Below are 26,526 nucleotides of genomic sequence, written 5' to 3'. Positions count from 1 at the left end.
GGGTGCAGATTTTTATCCCATGAAATAATTTGCTGTTGTAACATCTGACGTATGTCAACTGAGTGATAAGATTTTTACTTGGCAGATTTTGTTCAGTGGGAATTTGTCTTTGTCTTCCTTTGAGGCTGAGAGACTGTATTGGCCAAGGTCACCCAGTGTGTTTCCATGATTAAATTGGTTATAGTTCAACACTCAAACCACCACATCATGCTGGCTTTAGCTATTTTATGGTGCTTATTTACAAGTAAACATACAGAAAATTGCCACCAAATTCAGTCCTTATTGCACACAGTGCTGATTTCTTCCAAATGTATGTCAAAATTAGCATATATTTTTTCTTCTTTCTTTCAAAAAGAATTGAGAAGTGTTTGCATTAAAATGGATACAATGAATAACAAAGTTCACTCACTATTCATTACAAGATGGAAAAAGCCATAAGCATGAGTTTTCAGTATTCAGTTTGCAGATTACAGAGATGTTATCCACAGTTAAAATAACTGGTATTTTTTCTTCTTAGTGCATCACAATATGAGCCGAGATTGCCCAGTAGGATGTGCAACATGTTCTGAATACAATGGATGCATGACATGTAACCCACGACTCTTTTTTCATCTGGAGAGGAGAGACATTAAACAGATAGGCGTGTGTGTTTCATCCTGTCCCCCTGGACATGTTGGACAACGATCCCCAGAAAGAAATGAGTGCATAAGTAAGTAGATGAGAAACTTACAACTAACTTTTAAAAAATGCTTTCCTATAAATATAGATATTAGAAAAGCCTTGGACTTTTGAAACTACACAAAAAGCATGAGAATTACTGATAGTATTTCAGACACTGGTAAAAGACATTGGGATTAATTTTGACCAGTTGGACCTAACCCTAATTTTAGGTGGAGACAATTACTCAGACAGAAACCTTATGTAGTTTCTAGTTTATGTTTTGCATTTCTTTTTCATCTTAAGATATTGTAGAGAGAACAATTTAATAAAACTGTAAATAATCATATCAGCAAAGGTCAAACCCACAACGTGAAAGACTGACTGTATTTTTTATGTGAAAGAACACCTCCCTAGCATTCTCTAGGTCCTCCAGCATGACTCTATGGTCAATTTACATTGGACGTTGTCCATAGAATTACACTGAAGGAACTAGAAATTTCTAGAGAGAACATTTTAATCAAAACTGTGAAAAATCATATCAGCAAATATATGTAAATATGGAAAGTATAGCAAGTATATGAATGATAGAAAAAGTCTATGGAATTGGGCAGGGAACAGTATTTATGGTAATGCACATAGTAAGCAATCTGTACTATGCATAACTGCTTCTTTTGCCAGGACAGGTTTCTTAATCTTAGGACGCTATCCCATGCACGCCACCGCCTCCCCCCCCCCCCCCGGGTTTCTAAACACTTGTAATACAGACAGGAAATGATGTATAACATAGACCATTAGATGGTGCAGAACTTCCTGTCATGTCTCGTCAGGGAAGTGTTTCTGAAGTGTCTGGAAAGAAGATGGGCAAAGATAGTCTTCTGAGCTCAGGAATCACCCTATACAACTGGAGAAACCGGGGGTAAACACGTGTGATGGGATATGTCAAATTTGCCCACATTTAATCACTTCAGTGACATGGAGTAAGGGGTGGTTTTCTACCAAGCGCTGCCATTTCTGTTCTTGGCATCTTCATTTGCTGCTCTCTAATGTTTATATGATCTCACACTGATTTGACTCAAATCTGTTATGTATTTAAACATGCATGAGTACAGCTGCAATAATTACTTATTTCTTGTGCTTTAGAATGTAAAGATGACTGTGAAGCCTGCTTCAATAAAAATTTCTGCATGAAATGTAAAAATGGGTTTTATCTACACCATGGAAAGTGCCTTGAAAACTGCCCTGACTGGCTGGAACCCAACAATCATACTATGGAGTGCAACAATATTGGTACGTGAATTCTCTGTCTTTGAGATATATACCCAAACAAACCCCTTCCATTTGGAGTTATGTTGGCTCTATTGGTTGTTCATACCTGTATGGGTATGTAATTCAAACAGAGATATGCAAAGAATAACTATAAACCTTATGTTTAAGACATTTTAGTTGGATAGAGGGGCAGATTTTTCAGGCATTAATCACAATGGGGGCCATATAAAAATATTTTCTCCCAGATGTACCTTCAGCCTTTCTCTTACAAAAGATAGGAATCTACCTCATGACAATTCCAAGGGTTATTTTGTACATGGTATTATTGGCGTAACCACATTATTCCCTAGCTGGAAATTTCTGAAAGCTGAGAGCAATGAGAATCGTGCTAGATCAGACCAAAGACTTATCCAGTCCAGCAGCCTACTCTGAGAGTGGCCAGCCAGATGCCTATAGAAATTTCAACAAGCAGAACATAAAAAATATAGTACTCACTTACTTATGTTCCCTAACAACTGGTATACAAATCCATAAACCCTCTAACATAGAAGAAAATGTTTTATAATTAATAAAACATTTTTATAATCTCAAAGCCTTTTATAAGCAAAAACCTTTGTCTTCCATTATTTTTTCTAATTGTCTTAAAAGACCTTCTAAGTTGTGAGTCATCTTTTGATAATAAATTCGAAAGTGTAACTATAGGTGCTGTATTAAAAATGATGCATTAAATATATGATGCATACTGTGTGAAAAAAGAATGTGCAATATAGCTTCTGTATGTATATAAGGCTATGCATCTCTAGACTGATTCTTGTCATATTTTTGTTACAGTACATTGCAGAGTTCATGAGTGGAGCGAATGGAGCCCTTGCACGAGGAGAGGAAAAGTATGTGGCTTCAGGAGAGGAAATGAAACAAGGGTCAGAGAAATCATACAGCTTCCTTCTATAAGAGGCAAACTATGTCCGCATACAAGCGAAACAAGAAAATGTGTTGTACAAAGAAAGAAATGCCCAAGAGAACCAGGTACTTAAGATTATTGTTGTTCAGTAAGTGATGAATACCAATTCCTTATAAAGACTTATTTCATCAGAACCTTTGTTGGGCATTAATAGTGACTTTGCTTTCATTAAAGAACAGCTTTAAAAGATCTACATGGCACGTCTGGAATTTTGACTCAAGCTTTTGCCTCTTTATAAACCAAATATTTTCTGTGTTCTGCAGCGATCATAAGAATTATATATTCTTTTTATGCTGCTTAACAAAACATGCAAGTAGGTTCATGAAATCATTCTAGAGAATAGCTAAATATTTTGAACTTTTAATTAATTGCATCATTTACAAGTTACCAATAGCTGAATATGATGGCTGGCAGACAATTCTGTTTAGCCCAAGAAGAGAAATACAGTACTGCGCCATCTCCTGAGTCACTGGCTCACACTAGAACAATGAAGGGTGTGGACATTGATCCAAAAAGGACAGAATTGAGCAACCATGACAGCCGCACTGTAAACAGAAGCAATGGCAAAGCATGGCATGACATGATGATAATGTGGTGAGGTTCTAGATATATCATGTTTCTTTAATGAAGATTATGTCCTATTACCCCCACTTGAGTAGACATGGAAGGATCTACTGTATGTATGGTAAAGGAAGTCTTCCATTACAGTAAATGTATGAGCACCCCACTACATGATCTGCCTTTGTCCAGTCAGCATTGATCCACTGACAGTTCCCAGAGTCCTGAAGGCAGGTATTTGAATCAACCATGCATGGTGGTCTCAAGATGTATCATACAAAGGGAAGGAAGGAGGACACACATTGCAATTCACAGAGGACAAATTTAAAGGACACTTTTTATAGATGTTCATTTGGTCGACTTTTTGTACAAAAAGGTACTCTGCCTCAAACAGTCTGCCAACTGAATATCTGAAAAAAAGGGAAACTGTTGATACTTTTCTGTATGTTCTATTTCCACCAGAGTCCTCCCTGTACTCAAAGTGTTCACAGTATGAGGTCAGAGTAAGACAGTCCTATGTTGCAGGTCCTGCCATCCGAGTTACAGCCTCTCTGATGCATGTTTCTGTGCAGGGATGGTCATGGTAGGAGTTAGACAATTTCCTCTACTCTTTTGTGGTAATATAGACTGGGCAGGAGAGCAGGAAGCATTTATTCCCGCACACTCCTCCCTGCTGAGTTATATGAATTAAATGCCAGTTCTGTGGTCAGCATCAAGTTTGGCAACAAAAAGAAGTGAATTAAGTCTCTGAAGGGATATATAATTTGCTATTCCTTTTCTGAACTATGCATGAGTCCACCTCATTTTTATGGCTGCAAAAGGGGAGCTGTGCTGACCATTACTTCAGTGTCTCCATTCATTGCTGTTGATGGTGCTTTCTGATGTACTGGGCCTTCTGCCCTGTTGTCTGGCATACATTGCCTTATTCTCTTCTGGAATATCTACATGGAAAAATATGTACGATGGCCAAGTGATAACAGAGAACAATTATTACACCTCTTCTGGATATCCAATATGGTCATTTGGCAAAACTATTTATTCTTGGAAATCATGCTTCCAAGAAAATCTCCGATGCTTGTTTACAAGTTCATAAATCAGCTGTTTATAGAAAACCTTTTCTTCTGTTGTTTCTTATTATCGTAATGTAAATGGATAGTCATTTTATTTTGCTAAAGAAGTAAATCATACCATGCCACAAACCTTTTTCCATTCACATTTCCTTTCCTTCTGTTAATAATTATTTTCTTGGTTATTGACAAGAGAGAAAAATAATAATTTGAAAGGCCCTCTTTTACATGACTTCAGTACTTCTGCCTTCTTAATAAAGAAAATACTATAATTAGAATAGTGTAATAACTAACAGAAGCAACATAGGATGAGCAATAGTTAGACATGTTTCCCTAGTTTTTACAATTGTGTAGCAATTTATTTTATTAATGCTGAATTTTGTCCTCTCAATTGTTTTACTCTTCAAACCTATTAAGTTGTTTGTCAGATAACATCTAGTACTAACAAGACAGGATCCAAAAACAAATATTAAAAGGCAATCATAATTGCTTTTCCATAGTAAGTTAAAAAAAGATTAAGCAACACTAATAAAATAGCAATGAAAATCACATTAAAATATTAAAGTGAGCAAAAATTTAAGAAGCTGAAACAGCTCAACATGTCAAAATCCAATCTAATTTACAACATTTTGGGTTATGGTAGAGAAAAGCCAAGAGAGGATTGGAAATCCCATAAATTGCCCTCCTCTATATCCATCAGCTGGAGAAATACACTATATGTGGCCATGGGGAAGGACCTTCTCAAGTGTTATATCTCATTGGAAGCAAAATTGATAGTTTCCTTCTGCTGCCTCATTATAACCTGGCCAAATTATATTTATATTTATGTGAATCCATAGATTCAATTGTTTTAATGTTTTTAAATTGTTTTTATTGTTTGAAATTGTTATTTTTCCAATTTTAAATTGATATAACTGATTTTCTTGTGAGATTCCCAGTCATCTCAAGATTTGAGGTAGCGCACAAATATTTAAATATATCTGAATAAGAGCAACTTAGATTACCTCAATTCCCCAGCAGTTCTGCTTCAGTACAGCAAGATAGGCAGTAAAAATTATCCAGTTGCTCCAGTAGGTCCAGGGCTGCTCTTACATGACACTTGAGGTGTACTTCCAGGCTTTGGTGGGATTCATGGAAGGCTCACTGCCCACATTCAGGAGAAAAAGGCCAGACACAGCAGCCCTATTGCCAAGGCTTGTGCAATCTGAAACAGCTTGAGTTGTACCATTGACATTTCACTTCTTACTTAACCCCAAGCAGTGCAACAGTCAAGTGTACATATCCAGTTTTTCTCTGTGTATTCATCCCTCCAGGGTTTCTGATGCATCAACAGTGTATAAGTGCAGCACACATACCAGAACCTTCATGCTAACCATAGATTTTTGGTTCTAGTGCAGAATGGGTGGAGATGTGTGCTCAACTTTGAAATCCAGCTTACATACAGAAATCAATTATACTTCTCCTCAAGTGTCTCCAACTCTGGGATTTGTTTCCCTACCTGGAAATCTAAGAAAACAGAAATTCCCTGAGACTTCAGCTAAGACCTTGAGACCTGACAATCTGATCTGATCTAACATCTGCCCTCCTTTGGGGTGTTAGATTCGCTTTGTTACATCTATATCATGCATTTGAATCCAAATAAAAATCTTTCTTTCTTTCTTTTTTGAAGAGAGGAAGGACATAATTCTGGCACAATCATTTTATTCATCTCTCCTTCCCCCATTAGTCCATGCATTCCTATGAGTGTCCATGTATTAAGGTAAAGGTAAAGGTTTCCCCTGACGTTAAGTCCTGTGTTGTCTGACTCTAGGGGTTGGTGCTCATCTCCATTTCTAAGCTGAAGAGCTGGTGTTGTCCGTAGACACCTCTAAGGTCATGTGGCCGGCATGACTGCATGGAGTGCCGTTACCTTCCCGCCAGAGCAGTACCTATTGATCTACTCACATTGGAATGTTTTCAAACTGCTAGGTTGGCAGAAGCTGGAGCTAATAGCGGGTGCTCACTCCGCTCCCGGGATTTGAACCTGCAACCTTTTGGTCTGCAAGTTCAGCAGCTCAGTGCTTTAACACACTTCACCACCGGGGCTCCTTGAGTCCATGTAGAGCAGCCAATATATTTGTGGACTAGATTTGATAAACATTCAGTTGCCTCTTGGATGTCATGTTGGCTTTTGGTTGATCTTCAGCTAAATTCTATTTAACTAGAATTTTGAAAGCTATTCATTGGTATTGTATTAGCTGTGTGTGTGTGTTGTTGTTGTTGTTGTTGTTTTTTGCTGAAGACAATGCAACACAATTTAAATGAGTTTAAGTTATTAAATGATTAGATTTCTCTTGCTGACACCAACATGTACAATGAAATGTAATGGGTTGAAAAATAAGCAACTAATTTAATGTTCTTAAAAAAGCATTATTATAATAATCTGCGCAACTTTATTTGTATGAGCAAAGATTTAATTAATATTCAATCAAATTACCCCCAGTAGTCCCAATAGAAACATCATAATTGGGTCTACTGAAGAAAGAGAAAGACTAATCCTTCAGACAGGTCTCAAGGTCTTGGCTGAAGTCTCAGGGAATATCTCTTTTTCTAAATTTCCTCCTTTTTGATTGTAACTGGATTTACTTCCAAGTAAATGTGCATTACAACTGCATTGCCTATGAAATAGATGAAACACGTGCTTCCTCTTTCCTTTCAAATATCTTGCACATTTTCAAAGCCCATGTAATCCCATTGCAGTCAATTCTTTTTGTCTTTGAAGTGCTTACTGCTTTTTGCTGACCCAATATAATGATGGATATATGAACTGAATACATGAAGTTAATACAGCATTCTCAAATGTGCAGTCTTTACTAGATAGCTTTAAAGTATGTTATCTGGAAGCATGCTGTAATGTTTTACAGCTGTCTGATTTTTGCCTACCAAGATTATTATGTCATACCTTCTTGCAGATTTGGTTTTTTTTTTGTAGATAATAAATGCTTTACCTCTAGCAGAAGGCTTCATAATACTAATGTATATAGCTTTCACATTACTATAATCAAGGAAACAAGCTATATTATAACAACTCATGGATTTATTGAGGCTAACGTGAATGTTTGCCCGAAAATATTGTTGACATTTGCTCCATATTAAAGATGTCCACCAACATCCACATTTGTGCTCCTTTTGTTTCTAGTTTCCTATTAGAGTCAATACTATCATGTTAGGTTGATTTGTTATAGTGGTTGTGGTGGTGGTGGTTATATTTATTTCTAGCTTGCCTTTTTCCTATTTAGGACCCAAAGTGGCTTAAAAATATGTTTAAAATATGTTAAAAAGTACATAGGTATGCATTCAGAAAATACAAATGAAATTATAAAAAAATCAAAACCAGGTTAAAACATACACACAAGCACACCAGCACAACATTTAGCAAGATCTAGCACATTGTTAAGGAGATACAATGAAACATGAAATGTCTTTCTAAATACAAAAGTCTTTACCTGTCTGCACAGAGAGGTCAAAAAGAACACCAGTCTAATGTCTCTGTGAAGGGAGTTCCAGAGCTTGGGGGCAGCCATTGGGAAGACCCTCTAAATGTTCCCACTAAAATCCAATCTAGAAGTTGGCAGGATAGAGAGATCTCAAGCATGGACAGGTTCGGAAGGAAGAATGCAGTCATTCAGACCACCTTGACCTGAGCCTTATGAGGTTTAGGATTACACTAGTCAAGGGGCCCCTGGTGACACAGTGTGTTAAAGCGCTGAGCTGCTGAACTTGCGGACCAAAAGGTCCCAGGTTCAAATCCCGGGAGCGGAATGAGCGCCCACTGTTAGTCCTAGCTCCTGCCAACCTAGCAGTTCAAAAACATGCAAATGTGAATAGATCAATAGGTACCGCTCCGGCAGGAAGGTAACGGCGCTCCATGCAGTCATGCCGGCCACATGACCTTGGAGGTGACTATGGACAACGCCGGCTCTTTGGCCTAGAAATGGAGATGAGCACCAATCCTTAGAGTCGGACACGACTGGACTTAATGTCAGGGGAAACCTTTACCTTTTTAGTAAACCTTGCAATTCCCACAATTCCATAGCATTGAGCTGTGACAGTTAAAGTGGTGTCAAAACGCATTAGTTTTACAGTGTAGATGCACCCTCCTTTTGTCTCCAAGGATGTTGCAATGTCCTTTCACTCATTGATATTTTAGACTAGCACAGCTATGGCCTACAATTCCATTAGTCAGAGCAATGAAATAGCATTAAGAGCATTGCTGCCCCATCTTTACTGCCCTGATCTTCCCAGATGAGTATGTTTTATGATAATACAACAGTTTAGTCTACCTGGCTAACCCTCCTCCAAACAACACTACACACCTCATTTGAGCAGGTGTTAACTAAAGTCAGGTGAGACCAAGGACAAAAGTGGATGTTGGCCTTTGACTACTGTCCAAGATGTCAAAGCATAAAAGAGTTTATGTAGAACCTTCAATTAACGATATTCATTTTATGGATTTAAAAAGTTGTTTTAATGAGGCCATAAGACATCAGTTTTAGTCCGAAATAATGCTTTGCTGTAGCTCAATATCCTGAATACTGGAGAGGAAGGTGAGAGGGAAAAGATGCTCCTCTGGATTCTTCAGCAGCTGAGTGATGTTTCTAGATAGGAAGCTCGTGCTACTAACCCTTGAAAGGAATTGTGTGGCTAACCCATCTTTCCCCCAATCATTATTTTTCTTGGTAAGAATATAAGCAGAAAATGGGGTGTGAAAATATAAGAAGGATAGCTGTGGAAACTAGTGTTGTCTAGATTTCCAGTAAACCCCTTTGAACAAGGTGTTGTTGTTGTGAAATAAAATCCTCACCTGGAATTCTTCTTAGTGCAGAAATACCCTAAGAGCACAAAGACTAAAGAGTTAATACAGCTTAGTCTCCGAAGGTTCTTCCATCTACAGTGGGATGGTGGCAAGATTATAATTTGTAATCAGAGGCGGTCCAACCATAAGGCGAAATAGGCATTTGCCTGTGGCGCCATCGTCCCGGGGGCACCATCGCCCTGGGAGGAGGGCACCACTCTCCACCTCCTTCTCTTTCGGGCCTTCCAGCGGCCGCGCTGGGCCTTCCGGCCAGCGCAGACCCACCTTCGCACCACGCAAGCCCACCTTTGGGGCCTTCAGAGATTGTGAGGTCTGTAGGAACTTGGAAGCTAGGTATGTGGGGTTTATATATCTGTAGAAGGTCCAGGGTGGGAGAAAGAACTTTTCTTTGAAGCAGGTGTGAATGTTGTAATTAATCACCTTGATTAGCATTTAATGGCCCTGTGGCTTCAAGGCCTGGCTTCTTCTTGCCTGGAAGAATCTTTTTTTGGGAGGTGTTAGCTGTCCCTGATTGTTTACTGTCTGGATTTCTTCTGTTTTCAGAGTGTTGTTCTTTATTTATTGTCCTGATTTTAGAGGGTTTTTTTTAATACTGAGGGCTATCTGGGTTATCTAAGTCCACACTGCCCTATATCCCTGTTCAATGTTTAGTGCTAAATTTGCAAATATAGTAATTCCTACATAACATTACCATGTATTGAACTGCTTTTTCTATTGATTTGTTGTAAAACATGATGTTTTGGTGCTTAATTTTTAAAATCATAATGTAATTTGATGTTTTATAGGCTTTTCCTTTATACTTCCTTATTATCCAACATTTTCGCTTATCCAACGCTTTTATTTTTCAGTGATTGGTTTGGGGGGGCGCCAAAATTCTGTTCGCCTACACTTGAAAAATGTCGGCTCTGTTTGTAATGGAAAATAAGAATGCTACAAAACTCTCAAATTAGAACTATGTGTATTGGGGGGAAATGAAGTATTTTGCTTCAAGTTTCTCCCTATCCTCTTCTACGTGAAAAAAAAAATTGCCTTGTGTTATTTTCAGTAAGCATTAAGGGACCTGCAGCTGAAACGTATCACTTCAATGTGCTTCTCTAGTAACAGTGTGTGAATGACACCAGTGTGGTTGCAGTTAATGCCCTTTATTTGTGGTTATTCTCCAGACTGCTGAAGCTTTGAAATTAACATTAAACTAACGGTCATATCTCATTGTTGACTATGTTGACATTATGCATATGCTGCTAGGTCATCTTAACTTGGATTCTTGCTTCCAAGCTACTACTGTAATTAGGAATCTCTTGTGAAGAGTTTGGCTGCTTGTTTTTAATTTGTAGAAGGTTTTCTGCCAAAAAGATCCTTTCTCTTTTTGGTGTCTTTTTCTTGCAAGGATTTTTACTGAGGGAGCAGATCACTAGAGGGCACAGTGTGCTGTTATAGTTTGAGTATTGGATTTGGACCAGAAAGACATGGGTTCAAATCTCCCTCTTTAGCCATGGAAATCCACTGTGTAGCCTTGGACAAGCTGTAATCTCACAGGCCCCATCTACACGGCCATATAACCCAGTTTCTGAATCCAGATTATCTACTTTGAATTGTGTTATATGGCAGCGTAGACTCACATAATCCAGTTCAAAGCAGATAATCTGCATTCAGAAACTGGATTATATGACAGTGTGGACAGGGGCTCAGGTTCACTGGAAGGCAATGGCAAACCTCTGAAAAAACCTTGACAAATGTCTTAAAAGTACATAACAATAACCAGCAGAGCATGATTCTGCTTCTTGTTGTCTACTGTTAAGAGATACAAAAACTCTGTTGAAGGCCCTCAATACAACCCTGGTGACCCGAATACAACTCAAAAGAAAGAAGCAACATTCATTACTTCTCTCTAAATTTATCAAGGTAAAAAGCTGCCTATGTGCTTGAAAAATTTGAGGGGAAGCCTTGTAGTGGCCCAAGAAGCAGCATATCTGTGTGGGGTGGAAGAGTTTAATGAGTTTAATCCCCTCATCATGGTGTTTAAAAATTCCACCCAACCAAAAGGTATTCACATCAGAAAAGAAGATTCTGTTGGTGGTAAATGAGTCTAAGCACTTTGTTATCTACTGTAATAGGCATTGTCTATTTTACACTGCTATCATTAGTGCTAATTGGAATGATAGGAGACATCATCAGTAGTCATGCCATGATGATAAATGAGTGAGTAGCATTCTGTCCACCAGTTTAAAATGATATATTGTAATTATTTTACCAATAACTATATTAAAAGATACATGTGTAAAATGTGCATGTACACTAAAGTGATGGGATGCTATTCCAAGCACCATGTGGGGGTACTTATCTGACAGATACTCAGGTGCAAATACAAATTGCATCTCCGCTCCAGGAAATAACCACCTCCCTGTTCTATATGAGTGGGAATTCTCCTCCTCTCCCATTGCCACACAGGAGCTGGTAGAAAACTATTTCATAGGACAGAAAGTAGATCTTTCACCTAGAGCTGCCAAGAGTTAAGCCCAGGACATATTTCATGCAAAGCGCATACCATGGATGGTGTTCCAAATGAAAATCTCCTGTCTAATTCAGAGCACAAACAAATGTAAATCAAGCAAACTTAACTTCTGAAAGTGAAATCATGTGCAAGCAGGGAAAGTAACATCTATAAATGGTGAACTGGATTTGCAGTGTATTGTACCAGCTTTTGTGGTATGAGCTACAACCCTGCTGATCAGGAATGCTGGAGGCAAAGCAGAAGACAGTGTGAAAAGGTCTAGCATTTCTAGAGCTCCTTTATTTCAAATTCTACACCAGTTTCATTGCTCCACATGGGGAAAAGTATATCCTTGCCTGTGGCTTTCCAAGAGAATTTTGAGTACTGATTGCACTTTTCATCTTTTCAGTTTCTTTTGCTTCTGCACTCTTTGTACAAGCTAAATGGTAACTGAGGGGGTCACTTGGCATCTCTCACCTCTTCTAAGCTTTTCTTTAAAATATGCTGGATGTGATGCAAGTAAACAGCTTTATTAATCAGGTTATATTATTTGAAACACTTAAATATGCTGAATACTCTTAGCATTTTACTAGAGAAAATACATCACCATTCAACTTAAATAGTGAATAGGGAGTTCTTTTTCAAACACCCTGTATTGGGGGGGGGGGGGGGGGAGGAGAGGGTTTATACTTTAACCCATACTTTATTTTTAAAGTAAACATAAAGGTTTTCCCCTGACATTACGTCCAATCATGTCTAACTCTGGGGGGTTGATGCTCATTTCTAAACTGAAGAGCCTGCGTTGTCCGTAGACACCTCCAAGGTCATGTGGCCGGCATGACTGCATGGAGTGCCGTTACCTTCCTGCAGAAGTGATACCTATTGATCTCACATTTTGCATGTTTTCAAACTGCTAGGTTGTCAGAAGCCAGGGCTAATAGCAGGAGCTCACTCCATTCCCCGGATTCGAACCACCAACCTTTTGGTCAGCAAGTTCAGCAGCTCAGTGGTTTAATCCGCTGCACCATCAGGGGCTCCACTTTATTTTTACACATTGCTGAAAAAGCAAATTAATAAATTCACTCTTTTATTGACTCTTTGTTATTCAGAGGTTTGATTTCAGCATCGAGATTTGTTAAAACACGAGAGCCATATAGAAAAATGTAATGAGCTGCAGTACTGAGATTATTTTAGATACTTTAATTACTTCTTTGCATAATTATCACACCAAACTAATTGGTGGTGTATTACATTTGTTATTCTAAATAGATATGCTTGATATATGGAAATAAGGTCCAATTATCACATTACAATTAATGCTATACTTTTCAAACCATTTGGGAAGCCATTTGTGAACTCGCTCAAGTGGGTCAGTACAGTTTTAACCCTGTTAGTGGAACTGCTTGTTTTCAGGTGGTTCGACTGATGTGGTGTAAAAGCAGCCCCAATCAACAAAAGAAATGATTCACAGAATCAATTTAGAATGATATGTAATCCATTTTAGAACAAAGATTTACAGGAAGAAAAATAAATTAAAATTAGTCTTTGTGAAGATTTAACAGCATCCTGACTGTGCCAGACAACTTGGACTTTAACCTAATGTCATATAGATCTGTGTAGATTTGAGTCAATCAATGCAAAACAAACCAGGCATTTACACTAACAATGTCTGCTCCACCAGTCCTCCCCATGCATTGAAGTCTCTCTACCTGGCACCTTTCCCAGACTGTTATTTACAAGGGGTTCACACTGCTACAAGAAGAGATACAAGCAACCTGCTTTCTCACAGCTTGCCAGATGACTGCTATTTACCTGTAAAATACTGACACATAGTGGAGAGAAAGAGAATTGGACAGACATATGGAGATAGGCTGGCATATACAATGGTATATATACAGCTACTCTAGACCATTTTTGTTCTTGAATGTAAAAAGCTATGCCCTTAACACAACCCATAGGAATTGCGAAGCACAAAGCTAACACTTTTTTCTCTGCCACCATCACATGCCTTATAATTGCTGTTCTTTTCTACTCACAGAAAATGTGAAAAGGTGACAAATAGACTTAACTCCAAATTCTTAATATTTGAGCAATGTATACAGTCCTTGTATTTGTCCCATCTGATTTTAAATGAACACAATTTGCGCTTCATACTCACTTAAATCATAAAACTATTGTGACTTGAATAAAATGGAATTTGGTTCTACTGCCCTACTACTAAATATATTTCTTTGGACATCTAGATTAATACAGATCAGGTATTTTAATATCAAACATTAAATGCATCTGCAGAGCTAGTCAAATACCTGATTGCAGGCAGCTGAGCAGCCTATTAATACTATAATTTTAATTAAAGCACTGAGCCTAGTGTCACCAAACAATTATCATCAGTATGTTTGTCTCTGTTTTTTCCTTTAGCCACAAGCATCAGGGGATAGAATCAAAGAGTCTGGCAAGGAGCTGTGATGGTTTTGTCATAATTCATTCCTTTCAGGGGGAGAGAACTAGCAAGAAGTGGGTGACTGTTTACCCCTAAGCATGTGCAGAATGCTTTTCTGTTGGCATTTGGCACACAGCACAAAAATTGTCAGTGTGTGGTCTTCTCTGTGCTTATGTAGTGAAGGATGAAAAGAATGCTGTATCAAAAGCAAAAAGTTTGGGAGGCAGAGATGAGAAATTTGAAGGCAAGGGAAAAGGGGGCAAGAACGATGCCATTAAGGGAGAGAATAACACAAGTCAATTCAGCAAAATCTATCTAAGTAAAGTATGCACAGGACCAGGATGTAACAGGAGCAAAAACATAGTGTGGGAGGACGAGAAACACACAGGAGACGCCAGAAGAGAAGGAAATGAAAGCATGTGAGAGGGCAGAATGCAATGAAGGAAAGCAAAGGAGGGAAATTATAGAATCATGGGAAGAGGTATTTTCAGGAATAATTGGGAAAATAAGGTTTTTGATGGTAGCAGGAGAACTCATGTAAAGACTTGGGGGGGGGGGGGGGGAAAGAAGAAAAAGTATATATATCCCAATATATTCACACACACACACACACACACACACACACACAAATAATGAAGAAAAGTACAGTATACAGGAAATATATAGAAACATTACAATATATTTCATAGTGAGTAGGATAGCTGGTTTAGGAAGAGGTGAGTTTTAACAGCTGCTTCTCCATTTTTTCTACCAACAGTCAGACTTCTACAGAAGGGAACCACCCCTGCCATTAAAAAAAAAAAAAGAGAGAGAGAGAGATGTTGGATTTCATACCTTGCCACCAGCACCACAGCTCCCACCCCTGCTCTTTTCCTAGTCTTCTGGAAGACAGGTTCATGCAAAGTTCAGTTAAAGCTTAATGAGCCCAGCATTTGCCCCCCAAAAATGCTCATGCTGTAAGTAGTGGAGGTAGAGATCCTGTTTCCCAATGAAACAGTCACTCAGCCAACTCTCTAGTCAGTGGTGATAGAGAGAAACCATTAACAAACATCCCAGCAAACACTTTAAAATTCATAGTCACCACTAAGCTGCAATCTCCATACATTTGTCCAAATTTTTGTCTCCACCTGTTTCTTCTGCTACTGTTTTGCCTGATGTGTTTGAAGTGCTTGGAAACTCATGACATTTATGTACAACATTTGTACCTTTTTAGTAGTCACAACAGATTTTTGCTGTCATGTCTCAATTCTATGGAATCCTGGGACTTCTAGTTTTCCAAGGTCTTTAGCCTTCTCTGTCAAAGAGTACTGATGTCACACCAAACAACTCCCAGGATTCCCTAGAATTGAGCAATGATAGTTAAAGTGGTATCAAATTGTATTTATTCTATAAATATATAAATATAGATTTTCCCATTCAGGAAATGAGCAAGTTTTTTGTGGATGCCAATTGGGAAGTTTCTTAAAGTAGCCACATTGCCTCACACTTTGGGGCTATCTTTACTAGAGCTTTTGATCTATGTTAATTTTATCAATATTTGTATGTATGTTTTTATCCTTTACAATTTTATCTTGTAAATCACCTAGAGCATCTTGGATGGAGGCCGATTAATAAGTAATTAAATGATGATGATGATGATTAGCTGAAGGGAGAAGCGTCTACCCTGAGATCCAGTATCTATGGTGTCAGTGGGTATGCATGCTTTGGATCTGAAATGTCAGTCATTAAAATTTGGAAATAAAATGAGTGGAGGCGAAAGGAAGGACAGCAAGGAAGAGAAGAATGAATAATTTATAAGCACCTCTAAAAAAATGGCCAAAGCATGTAAAACTTTATGGAATGTCAGCCACAGAGATGTTTTTATAAGTAATTATGGCAAAACTTAGTACTGTTTAATTATTTTTCCATGGAATATTTCCATGTATAGCCACACAGTTATAGCAGTGTCAACCACACAGCAAAGTAGTATTTACTTTCTATTGTACTATAAGCCAGAATTTTTATGGGTTGATTTCATAAGGGTACTGAATCACTGGAATCTCCTTTCTGCAGACAAAATATCACCTTAACCAAAGTTTTATAGAGAGAAGTTCTGCAAGGCATAGTCAGTTCCACTTATTAGGAAGTGGTTTAGAAAGTATCCAAGTCAAAGCACATAGGTTAAAAAAACAATTACAGTTTCAGCAATGTATCAACAGCATCTGGTCCAAAAAGGATGGTTAAATCATCATCTCGTCTAGACTCCTGCTTAATACAAACCATATTTGTCAAGCAAAGTGGCACTCCTTCAAGCAAACCTGAACCAAGACTTTAAAAAAGGAACCAGAAATCAAGTTAAATTTTAGTTTGGCTTTTTCTTCATGGGTTTCCTAATGCAAAACTAGTATGAAATCAATCTTTCGTTTTATCTAAAGGAAACAATGCCTGCCTGTAGGCTCTGCTTATATAAGGGTGCCAGGGGTTGTTTTTCCTGCCTGCTGAAATGCATTTTAAATAAAGTTATTGTTCAGAAATTATAGTTAACATTTTGTGAGGCAGGGGAGAGTAGGAAGAAAATATCCAATATCAGTGATATAACAGGTCTTAATGTTTATGTGCTTGTGATGATGGCAATAGACACACAACCTATGGAGAAATCCACACATTTCTATGAGAAAAATATTTCTGCTGAAATGTTAAGGAAATCAAAGTTCTTTTCTCCACATAAAACAATAGGAATAATAACAATTACAGTTCTAACAATGGCACATTGTTTGTTTCTGATACATAGGACTGACTCAGAGACCCATATAATGCAGGAGCTGTTTGGATAGTACATTTTGTGAAGTGTTGGGAAAGCTATAGAAGTATTTCCATGATATTGGAATTAAGCTGTGTTTTGGCTCATAAAGTGTTATGTAATTACATATATATCAATTCTTCACCAGAGTATTTGAACTGTTTGTAAAAAAAACCCAGAATAAATTAATTGTTATGAGTAACACTAAGTGCATTATTTGATGTGAAATAATAAACTAAATGGACAAAGCCGTAAAACCCAAACATAACCAGGAACTGTTTTTTTCCATTGTATATTCCAAACAACCTCACATAACCTTTTATTGTAGTACCATGTAATGGATGGCACGCTGTCACAATGGACAATGTCTGTTGATTTTTTTAAGCAAACATATCAGGTCAAGAAGTTCAAATTTCCCACTAAATTTCCTTCCTTCCTCCTTTTCCTTTCTACCGCTCTTACTGATGACACTTGGTTTCTTGTTCCAAACTCCACTTATTGTTGGCTAGGAGTGGAAGGCGCCCATATAACAGGACCCTTTCTATACAAACTCTGACAAGGTCAGATTATGGAAAAATCTCAGCTGCTGGACTTGGATGCTCTGAACATGTAAGCATTTATAATTAATATTAATGAATGGCAGATGACAGATGTTTATTGCCTAAGTAGAAATGTGTATTGCAAAACCAGGAGGATTTAGTTTAAACTCCCAGAAACTGACTTGACTATTTGGACAGCTGAATAGAGATTGGGGAGAGGGGAGATTTCCAGTGGGGAATCCAAGTACTGAAATTCCAAAATATATACAAATGTAATGTAATTTATTCACCCTTTCTTATACTTCAGAAATTATTATTGCACTTAAGATGTTGTGCTTCCTCATACAGGAATAGTGCTGACATTGTCTTAAGAATCTATTGTAATCTTGCAAATGATTTGCAAAGATTCATGACATTAAATTATGAGTCCAGTGGCCAGTTTCTCCATGTGGAAACTTCTGGGGGCATCAAAAATACAAAAACAAAACAAAACACACAACTAAATAAAAAGAAAATCAAAATGGCAAAAAAATCACTTCTGGTTTAGGTTAAAAAAAACTAGGGGAGACCTGCAACCCATTCAAAGTAAATTGTTGATCCTGCAAATTTCTTGGAGAAAAAAGACAACTCTTTTTGCCAGAAAAACATTATTCAAATAGTTTGTGGGGAGGGTCAGGATTGCAATTACCGGCTTTTGGGTGGCATACTGCTCCAGGTTTAAACTTTGACCACCTTTAAATAGATAGTGTTGCTTGCTGAAGTTTGGAAAAAGCACTTATAATACTCATAATATTTGACAGGTGCAATACAAACACACTCATATTTGCACTAAGTGATAATAGGTCAGCTCATAGTTGGTAAAATCCTCCACAGATTTTAATCTAGGGCTTTAAAAATGTTATTTTGTTTATTTGTAGTATTTGTATCCCCACACATCTCTCAAGCAGACTCAAAGGTGCTGGTTTCCTGAAATTGTATCCAGCACCTTAGATAGCCTCTCACCCTTTTCTCAGATCAGCCTGCCTAACAACAATATCATATGATGCACATCTCCCAGTTTCCCCAGTTCCAATATTTTCTTTTTCCTAATCTTGTTGGGCAAGCTAATCTCAATCTTTGGGGTTTTTTTTCTACTTGAAATAATAGGTCTATCCTCTGTTGTGGTCTGGTGGCTGTTTTCACATCAGTTGCATTACAAATTAGCTAAGGTAGAGGGATCATCTATCATTTCTGGCTGAGGAAGAAATGAAACATCATCATGAGACATTTTCATGTGATTCAACCATAACTACTACTAGAATTGCAAATGTGCAGCACGACCTGCATTGCAAAAGTAAAATGTGCCATCCAAAGCTCGCTAGCAATCAGATAGACATCATTTTTGCTACCACATCCTGAAATATCACATATACTACTTTAAGGGGGCAGCCACTCCCTGTCTCTGCTGCAGCTGTTTTCCCACCTAGGCACTGAAAAAGGCCAGAAGTGATGCCATGGCAGAAAATGTAGTGTAGGCCAGTGCTTCTTTTAGGCTCTCCTGGGATGAACTCAGCTCCAAGCTTTCGCCTTTCTGCTCAGAAAAAGGGGTGGTTCCTTTTTCTATTACAATTAAGATACAGTGTGTACTTTGACCCAAGGATAAGTCAACCCAGGCTTTTTGGACATATTTGTGACTAAAATATCTAGTTTTGTACATGGATATATATCTATATATACAGATATGCATAGATTGAGATATAGTGACTTACCTTTTTCATTCTTTATTGCTCCTTTTAATTGTTCTTAAGTTAAGAGAAGTGGTTTGATGGGAACACCATAGGTCTTGGTTTCCTTTTTTCAGTGCAAAGAAAATAAAATTATGATGCTGAAATAATGTAAACTTACATCAGGGGTAAATGTGTGATTAAACTGTTGCTTGTAATCATCCTTAGTCAATCTATATAGATGCAAGTTGCCATTGATCCTCTGCTAAAGAGCATCAACATTCCTTATTAACAAATGTGCATTACTTAGGACATGTATGTTGGTATATCTAAAAGAGATTACAGATTGTTAATACCAGGTAAAATGTGGAGGGAACCCTGTTGATTCATGATGTATAAATATGAAAGATGCCGGTAAACCGCAAGTTTTTTAACAGCAAGTAGGCCATCTGCTCACTAAAAGATGTTGAAAAATTAATTTTAAAGTGCTGTACTTCATTATGTGATGGCAGTGTTACATTTGGATTTCACATGTGCAAATCACATTGCCTAATGATCATAAATAAGTCATACTGGATCAGACAAGTGATTTATGTAGAGCAGAAAAAAATGACCAAGTAGATGCTTATGGCAAATCCATAAATTGGACAACAACCCTTTTCTGATGATATCCATCAGCAAGTGAAATTCAGTGACATAATTTGATGCTAGTCAAAAACAGTATCAGCTACTAACAGCTGTTCCAGTATCTCTATTTATCTCCCAACTCCTTCTGAAGTCATCAGTCTAAATGTGTGGTCATCTCCACATCACATTTTCATATGTATTTTGTGAAAAAAAATATTGTCTTTTATCTGACCTGCATCTCCAAACATCGAATTATGACTATTTTAGCCCATGACGTTTTTCCCAAAAATGATTATGAATCACATGAGTTATGAAGACATGAAATGAAAATGTTAGTAATTAAAAAAATAAAGACAAGACAGACTGTCTTTCAACATATTGTTAAAACGCCCACATAATGCCACCTATTGAATAATAGGCCTCAGTCATCTCATGAATGAATCAGAGAAGTAATCTGTTACATTCCTTTGGTCTGTTTATTAAAAGCTGGCTGCCCATTTCAACTAATTTAAAAGCTGTGGGATTACAAACAAGCATAAATTCACTGCAAGTTCTTTTGGGGATTTAAAAAGAATAAACGTATTACATTCTTACAAAAGTCAAAGAGAATAACATTTACCTTTGTAAGAGTCATATAAAAGATTAAGTTGCATTAAAGCAACTAAATACAATTTATTTTCTCATGTTATCTTTGCTCTTGGACCTGAGGCAAAAAATGAAATCAATATGGGACATGACACTACAGTTTTGCTTATGTATAATACAGCTGTAATTTGGGGGGAATCAAAAGAGGTATAGGGCAGCCGAAGTATATGCAGGGGAAAGAAGTTAAGTTCAAAATTAATGACTCTCATAAGAATTGCAAGGTTTCTTTAGCAGAGTCTTAATACAGAAAGCACACAAATTATTTACTCATTGAGTAGTCTGTTCTCTCTCTTCAGTAAATTTGCTTAAAGCAAATATTTTATGGGACAGCAGGAGGTGCCCTACCATATTATACCATACTATACTGTATTTCCTCCTGTAAGTAATACAAGTTCTGTTACATCTGATATTTCTTAGAATTACAGGTTAAGCATCTCTTATATAGAATGCTGAAATCTAATATCCTCCAAAATTGTCCACATGGGTGGCTGAGATAGAGACACCATGGCTTTCTGATGGTTCATGGTACACATATTTCTTTTCCCAAAACTATTAAAATATTGTATAAAATTACCATCAGTCCATGTGCACATAGAATACAAGAATCATAAATGTGCATTGTGTTTAGACTTGGATACAATCTCCAAGTTATTTCATTATGTACTGTATCTATATATACAAGGCAACTTCATGTATCACTCAAGGGCATGCTGAAGTTTAGATATTACCCATGAATACTTTGAAGGTCGATGCTTCTTTTAGATTCTCCTGAAATAATAATGATGATGATGATGATGATGATGATGATAATAATAATAATAATAATAATAATAATAATAATAATAATAATAATAACAACAACAACTTCTGAATCCAGACTGACCAAGTTCTGGAACACAACACACCAGACATCACAGTTGTGGAGAAGAAAAAGGTTTGGATCATTGATGTTGCCATCCCAGGTGACAGTCGCATTGACGAAAAACAACAGGAAAAACTCAGCTGCTATCAGGACCTCAAGATTGAACTTCAGGGACTCTGGCAGAAACCAGTACAGGTGGTCCCAGTGGTGATCGGCACATTGGGTGCCATGCCAAAAGATCTCAGCTGGCATTTGGAAACAATAGACATTGACAAAATTACAATCTGCCAACTGCAAAAGGCCACCTTACTGGGATCTGAACGCATCCGAAAATACATCACACAGTCCTAAACACTTGGGAAGTGTTCGACTTGTGATTTTGTGATATGAAATCCAGCATATACATCTCGTTTGCTGTACCACACTCTGTCTTAGTGTCAATAATAATAATAATAATAATAATAATAATAATAATAATAATAATAATAATAATAATTTTATTTCTTATCCGCCTCTCCTCACAACTTTTCTCCATGGATTAAGCTCTTGCCTTTTGCCCTGTACTCTGAGAAACATATGGTTGTTTTTTATAACAATTAAAGTACAGTACCACACTACCAGTGGGAAAGTCGACTCAGGTTTTTTTTTTTTTTTTAGACAAACATTTCTAAACTTCTACATTAGTATATACAATATGTATATGTAGTTTCAGGTTTGACAAAATCTACCATCACCCCGAAATCCCATACAGAAGCAGTTTGGATAAGAGTTACTCAACCTGTAACACCAAGCAGCTGGAACTTTAAACAGGCTTTCCAGAGTGCAAAATCCTATCACTTGAAAAAAGTTTGGCAACTTCAGCTTTGAGATATAATCCAGAATGGATTCACTGTGCCACATATGGGGGCTGCCAGGCCAGCCATGCTGGCTAAAGCTGAACTGAATAATAAAATGAATAATTCCCAACTATAGCATTTTTATTTCATCAAATTCTATTTATGTCATCAGTTAACTTTTCTGCTTATATTTTGGCACCACTTGCAGAAGCCAATTTAATCTTCAAGGCATTTTCAGACAATAAAACTCAGAAGCTTCTGCACCCCAGAAAATATTTGGCAGGTCCATTTCAGAAATGACTGCCAAAACCGCTCGTCTCTACAGTAGGGATGCTCAAACATCCATTAGCCAGCCCTAGTATCCTCAAGGAAGTATGTCAGGGTACAGAGTTCGGCCTGCAAAGTCTTCATACAAATAGTGTGATTTTATCATTTTGGTTTTTGATGGCTTTGAAGTATACGTGTTTTAATTTTTCTAATTATTGTGTTTTACTGTTGTTTTATTCTTCTTGTACTCAACTTCAGATACTCTCTTTTGGCAGAGAAGGCAGTATTTAAATCTTGAAATAAATATAAATATTTTCTTCTAGTAAAATATAGTAAGAAAATTAGATATTTCCAAAAGCTGCGTTTTTAAAATGTAATGTCTTTCAAGACTATGAGTTTTCCTCCTTTCAATGGTGCTCATAAAGGAGCCACGGTGGCGCAGTGGGTTAAACCCTTGTGCCAGCTGAACTGCTGACCTGAAGGTTGGGTGAGATCCCATTTGTCAGCTCTAGCTCTAGCTTCCCAACAGGATGGTAACACATCCAGGTGTCCCCTGGGCAACATCTCTGTAGATGGCCACACCAGAAGCAGCTTGCCTCAAGTTGCTTCTGACACGATAACACTATGTGGTCATCCTCCACTGGAAGCCAACCACATAATTGCATAGGAGGATTTAGATTCCTACATAGGTATTCTCTCTGAAAATCTCTAGGTTCTTCAGCATGACTGGAGGAAGTTGACAATAGAGGCACATTGTAGGACCTAGAGATTCCTAGAAAGAACGTTTTAATCAAATCTGGGAATCATCAAATCCTCAAAAGCCCAAACCATAACTGTGGAGACATGTGTGTACAATATGGCTCACCATAGAGGGAAAAGTAGTAACAGAGTGATCTCAGTACCTGTTCAGTTTGCTGTCCTGGAGCAAATTGTTCAAGGCTCCTTCTTTCTCTCTTTACAGTTCTTTTTTTCCATACCGTCTTGAAAGTCCTTCAGATAGAGAACATTTTCATTTAGAGGTCTGTTCTCAGGCAACTTTTCAAACACAGGGCTATTCTCTGGTATTAGGACATGGCCCTACACCTCTGCCTTATATGAGGTACTTTGCTTTTTACTGTGCTTTTCTTTCTGTATTGGATTTCAGGAAGCATTGCCATATTGGTGAGGAAAGAATATCTTTCTCCTTCTCTGCCCCAGTTAACACTGGTCTTGGCTTACTTTTCTAAGTCAGATGGGAACCATCTTCTTTGCAAGTCCCTTGATATATATTAGAGTTTCACTGTTTCTTTTCTCTTTTTATGTAGTCCACATTGTGTGTTAATTTGCAGAGAAAGGAGGGAGAAGGGGGGCAGGGAAAGAAAGAAAGAAAGAAAGAAAGAAAGAAAGAAAGAAAGAAAGAAAGAAAGAAAGAAAGAAAGAAAGGGAGAGAGGGAGGGAGGGAGGGAGGGAGGTGTATTTTTCTGGGACAGATGTGCTGGCCTTTGTACTTTCAGATTGATTGTAGCCCTATGATTTATGGAATAAAGGAAATAAACTACACTGAGAAAAGAAAAATCTATGTTACGTTACACACTATTTCAAATCTCTGTGTTACTTGTTGGCTTATTACAATTAATTTAAGTAGGAGTTTCTAGACAAATCCAATGCTGTTCCTTTCAAAGTTATTGGATTGAAAAAATGGCTTAGCATGAAATCAGATATTTCCTTTGGTTGCTTTTCTATTGTAATGTAGAAAAAGTTCAGGTATCTTGTAGGTGGAAGCATCTGTGTCTTATCATGTAAAACTTTTCTTGATTATCTCTCGAAAGGCAGACTAAACATGCAGCTCTGACATAAGGCAGCATCACATTTGTATTTCTGGTTCAGTCTGTTGCCTCCACCAGATGAACTAATGTCTCTGCATGACCTCAAGGGAATCTAATGGGAGGGATTAGGCTGTCAATGGCCAAGAGCAAGCTTTTCCAATACAGGTATTTCTACTAATAGCGCAAATTCACATTGAGAAAGAAGTCTTGACTTTTTGTAAGTTTCATCTTCAGTTACTAAAACAGTTAAATTTAAGGAACAATCTAATCAACCCATGTGTTGGCTTTTCAGTCACTGAATGGTCATTTAATACATGTTCCAACTAAAATTTCCCTTTAGTACTATTGATTATTGAGGCAATAATATGGTTTATGTTAATTTAGATTACTGTGTTTCTGTGTGGAAGAAAACAAGCTTGTTGTAATCAAGGAGAACTGGATGGGGCTTCCATGAAAAGACTTTGCAAAAAGGAGCTTCTTTGTAAAAATGTTGGTAACTGGGGTTTGCCTGTATTGCCATTTCTGGCATCAGATGTCTATTAATGTGACATTGTAACTAGAGGGTACATTCTTTGTTGAGAGATGTAGGACATTGTGGGGAAATAACGGAATGTATCGCATTGGAAGGTGAACAACTGAATCCTGGTGTTGAGGATGACACAATTATGTCAGTAGTAGATTAGCCAAACAAAATGTGTGTGCATAGTTGGCCCCCGAGTTTGCTGTATCTGGTTGCAGTATCTATAGTCTTTGTTTCTGCTGGTGAACATGTCTTTTAGATTCAGGAGCTATGTACATTTGTGGTTTTGACTTTTGTGGATTTTGTTCACCTTCCAATGTGATACATTCCGTTATTTCCCCACAATGTCCTACATCCCTCTAGTTCCCTCTAGAATGAACCCTCTAGTTCCAATGTCACATTAATAGACATCTGATACCAGAAATGGCAATACAGGCAAACCCCAGTTATCAACATTTTTACAAAGAAATGTTCTCTTTGGGAGTCTCTAAGTCCTGTACTGTGACTCTTTGGTCAATTTCCTTCAGTCATGCTGGAGAACCTGGCTGGGACTTCTGGGCGTTGTAGGCCAAAACACCTGGGGACCCACAGGTTGAGAACCATTGTATCTATTGGACACTGACCACAGAATTGCACTGGAAGCCCTAGAGATTTCTAGAGAGAACACCCTCTAGAAATCTCTAGGGCTTCCAGTGCAATTCTGTGGTCAGTGTCCAATAGATACAATGGTTCTCAACCTGTGGGTCCCCAGGTGTTTTGGCCTACAACGCCCAGAAATCCCAGCCAGTTTACCAGCTGCTAGGGAGTTGAAGGCCAAAACATCTGTACCCACAGGTTGAAAACACTGCAGTAGACAGTGACAAAAGAGTAATATCTTTATGGTTTTTCACTTTTACAGGGGATATGTGCCCCTAATCCCAGCGAATGTGAAGGGTTGACTATATATAACCAAGAACGGGTCAGATGCAAGATCTGTGAAATGAAGGTCTAGGCTGGGTTTAGAGCATTAATTACACATTTGAATTGTCTTAGAAGGGACTGTAGAAATTTTCTTTCGAGGCAATGAGTAGCCTGCTTGACCTCCAGTCATGGAACAAGGCCATTGTGTACCTGAAATATTGGAGGAGAATTTTATTTATTAAATTATAATAATAATAACAAGAAAGCTTGGCAAATGAAAACACAATCTATTTTGTTCTTAATATGAGCCTTGGGAGTGGGATCCGTAAAATTATGTTTTTGGCAGAGAGCTGTAGAGTTCAGTCTGAGTGTATTTGGAAGCTGGCTTCTCTCCAGAAAATTGGTCATTCTTCTTGGAAATGAGAAAGGAGCCCAGGATTTACGTAACATTGCATTAATGGACTATAGGTAGTGCAGAGCTGACCCAGGAGCAAAACAAGAATCACTTCAGAGGTTGTGCATTTTGGTTATGTTTTGAAATGCTGACTCTTCTAGATGGCTCTCTTTTTCTAAAAATCTATCATGGATGTTTTAACCAGAATTACAAATATTTTGTTCCTTTTTGTGCCATACTGACTAATGGTTTTTACAGGGGTAAGGGCAAGATGACACAAGTCCTATAGGCTATGTATACCTCACCTAAGCTTTCCGCCATAGAGACCCATGCTATCATCACATTGGGGAC

General features: G+C 37.8%; 2 protein-coding genes across 5 annotated transcripts in view; one reads left to right on the top strand and one right to left on the bottom strand.

Moving 5' to 3' along the window:
- Positions 1–26,526, bottom strand: part of echdc1 (ethylmalonyl-CoA decarboxylase 1) — a 108,438-nt gene that overhangs the window by 1,449 nt on the left and 80,463 nt on the right. For 2 of the 4 annotated variants that reach the window (XR_010005628.1, XR_010005623.1), the window contains 3 exons: positions 23,459–23,546; positions 19,365–19,446; positions 410–612 (listed from right to left, as the gene is read on the bottom strand). The gene's annotated coding sequence lies outside the window, so the exon portion shown is untranslated. Of the gene's footprint in view, positions 1–409; positions 613–19,364; positions 19,447–21,319; positions 21,360–21,474; positions 21,699–23,458; positions 23,547–26,526 lie in introns of those variants that run through there. The other 2 variants (XR_010005625.1, XR_010005626.1) reach the window with 2 other exon arrangements.
- rspo3 (R-spondin 3) overlaps positions 1–26,526 on the top strand; it is a 67,978-nt gene that overhangs the window by 39,053 nt on the left and 2,399 nt on the right. Inside the window, exons 2-4 of the mRNA XM_008122349.3 lie at positions 518–709; positions 1,801–1,947; positions 2,758–2,952. Of these exons, the coding sequence (XP_008120556.1) occupies positions 518–709; positions 1,801–1,947; positions 2,758–2,952 (534 nt within the window). The remainder of the gene's footprint in view (positions 1–517; positions 710–1,800; positions 1,948–2,757; positions 2,953–26,526) is intronic.

Source organism: Anolis carolinensis, chromosome 1, assembly GCF_035594765.1.
Source record: "Anolis carolinensis isolate JA03-04 chromosome 1, rAnoCar3.1.pri, whole genome shotgun sequence".
Lineage (NCBI taxonomy): Eukaryota > Metazoa > Chordata > Lepidosauria > Squamata > Dactyloidae > Anolis > Anolis carolinensis.
This window is presented reverse-complemented; position numbering and strand designations above follow the sequence as displayed.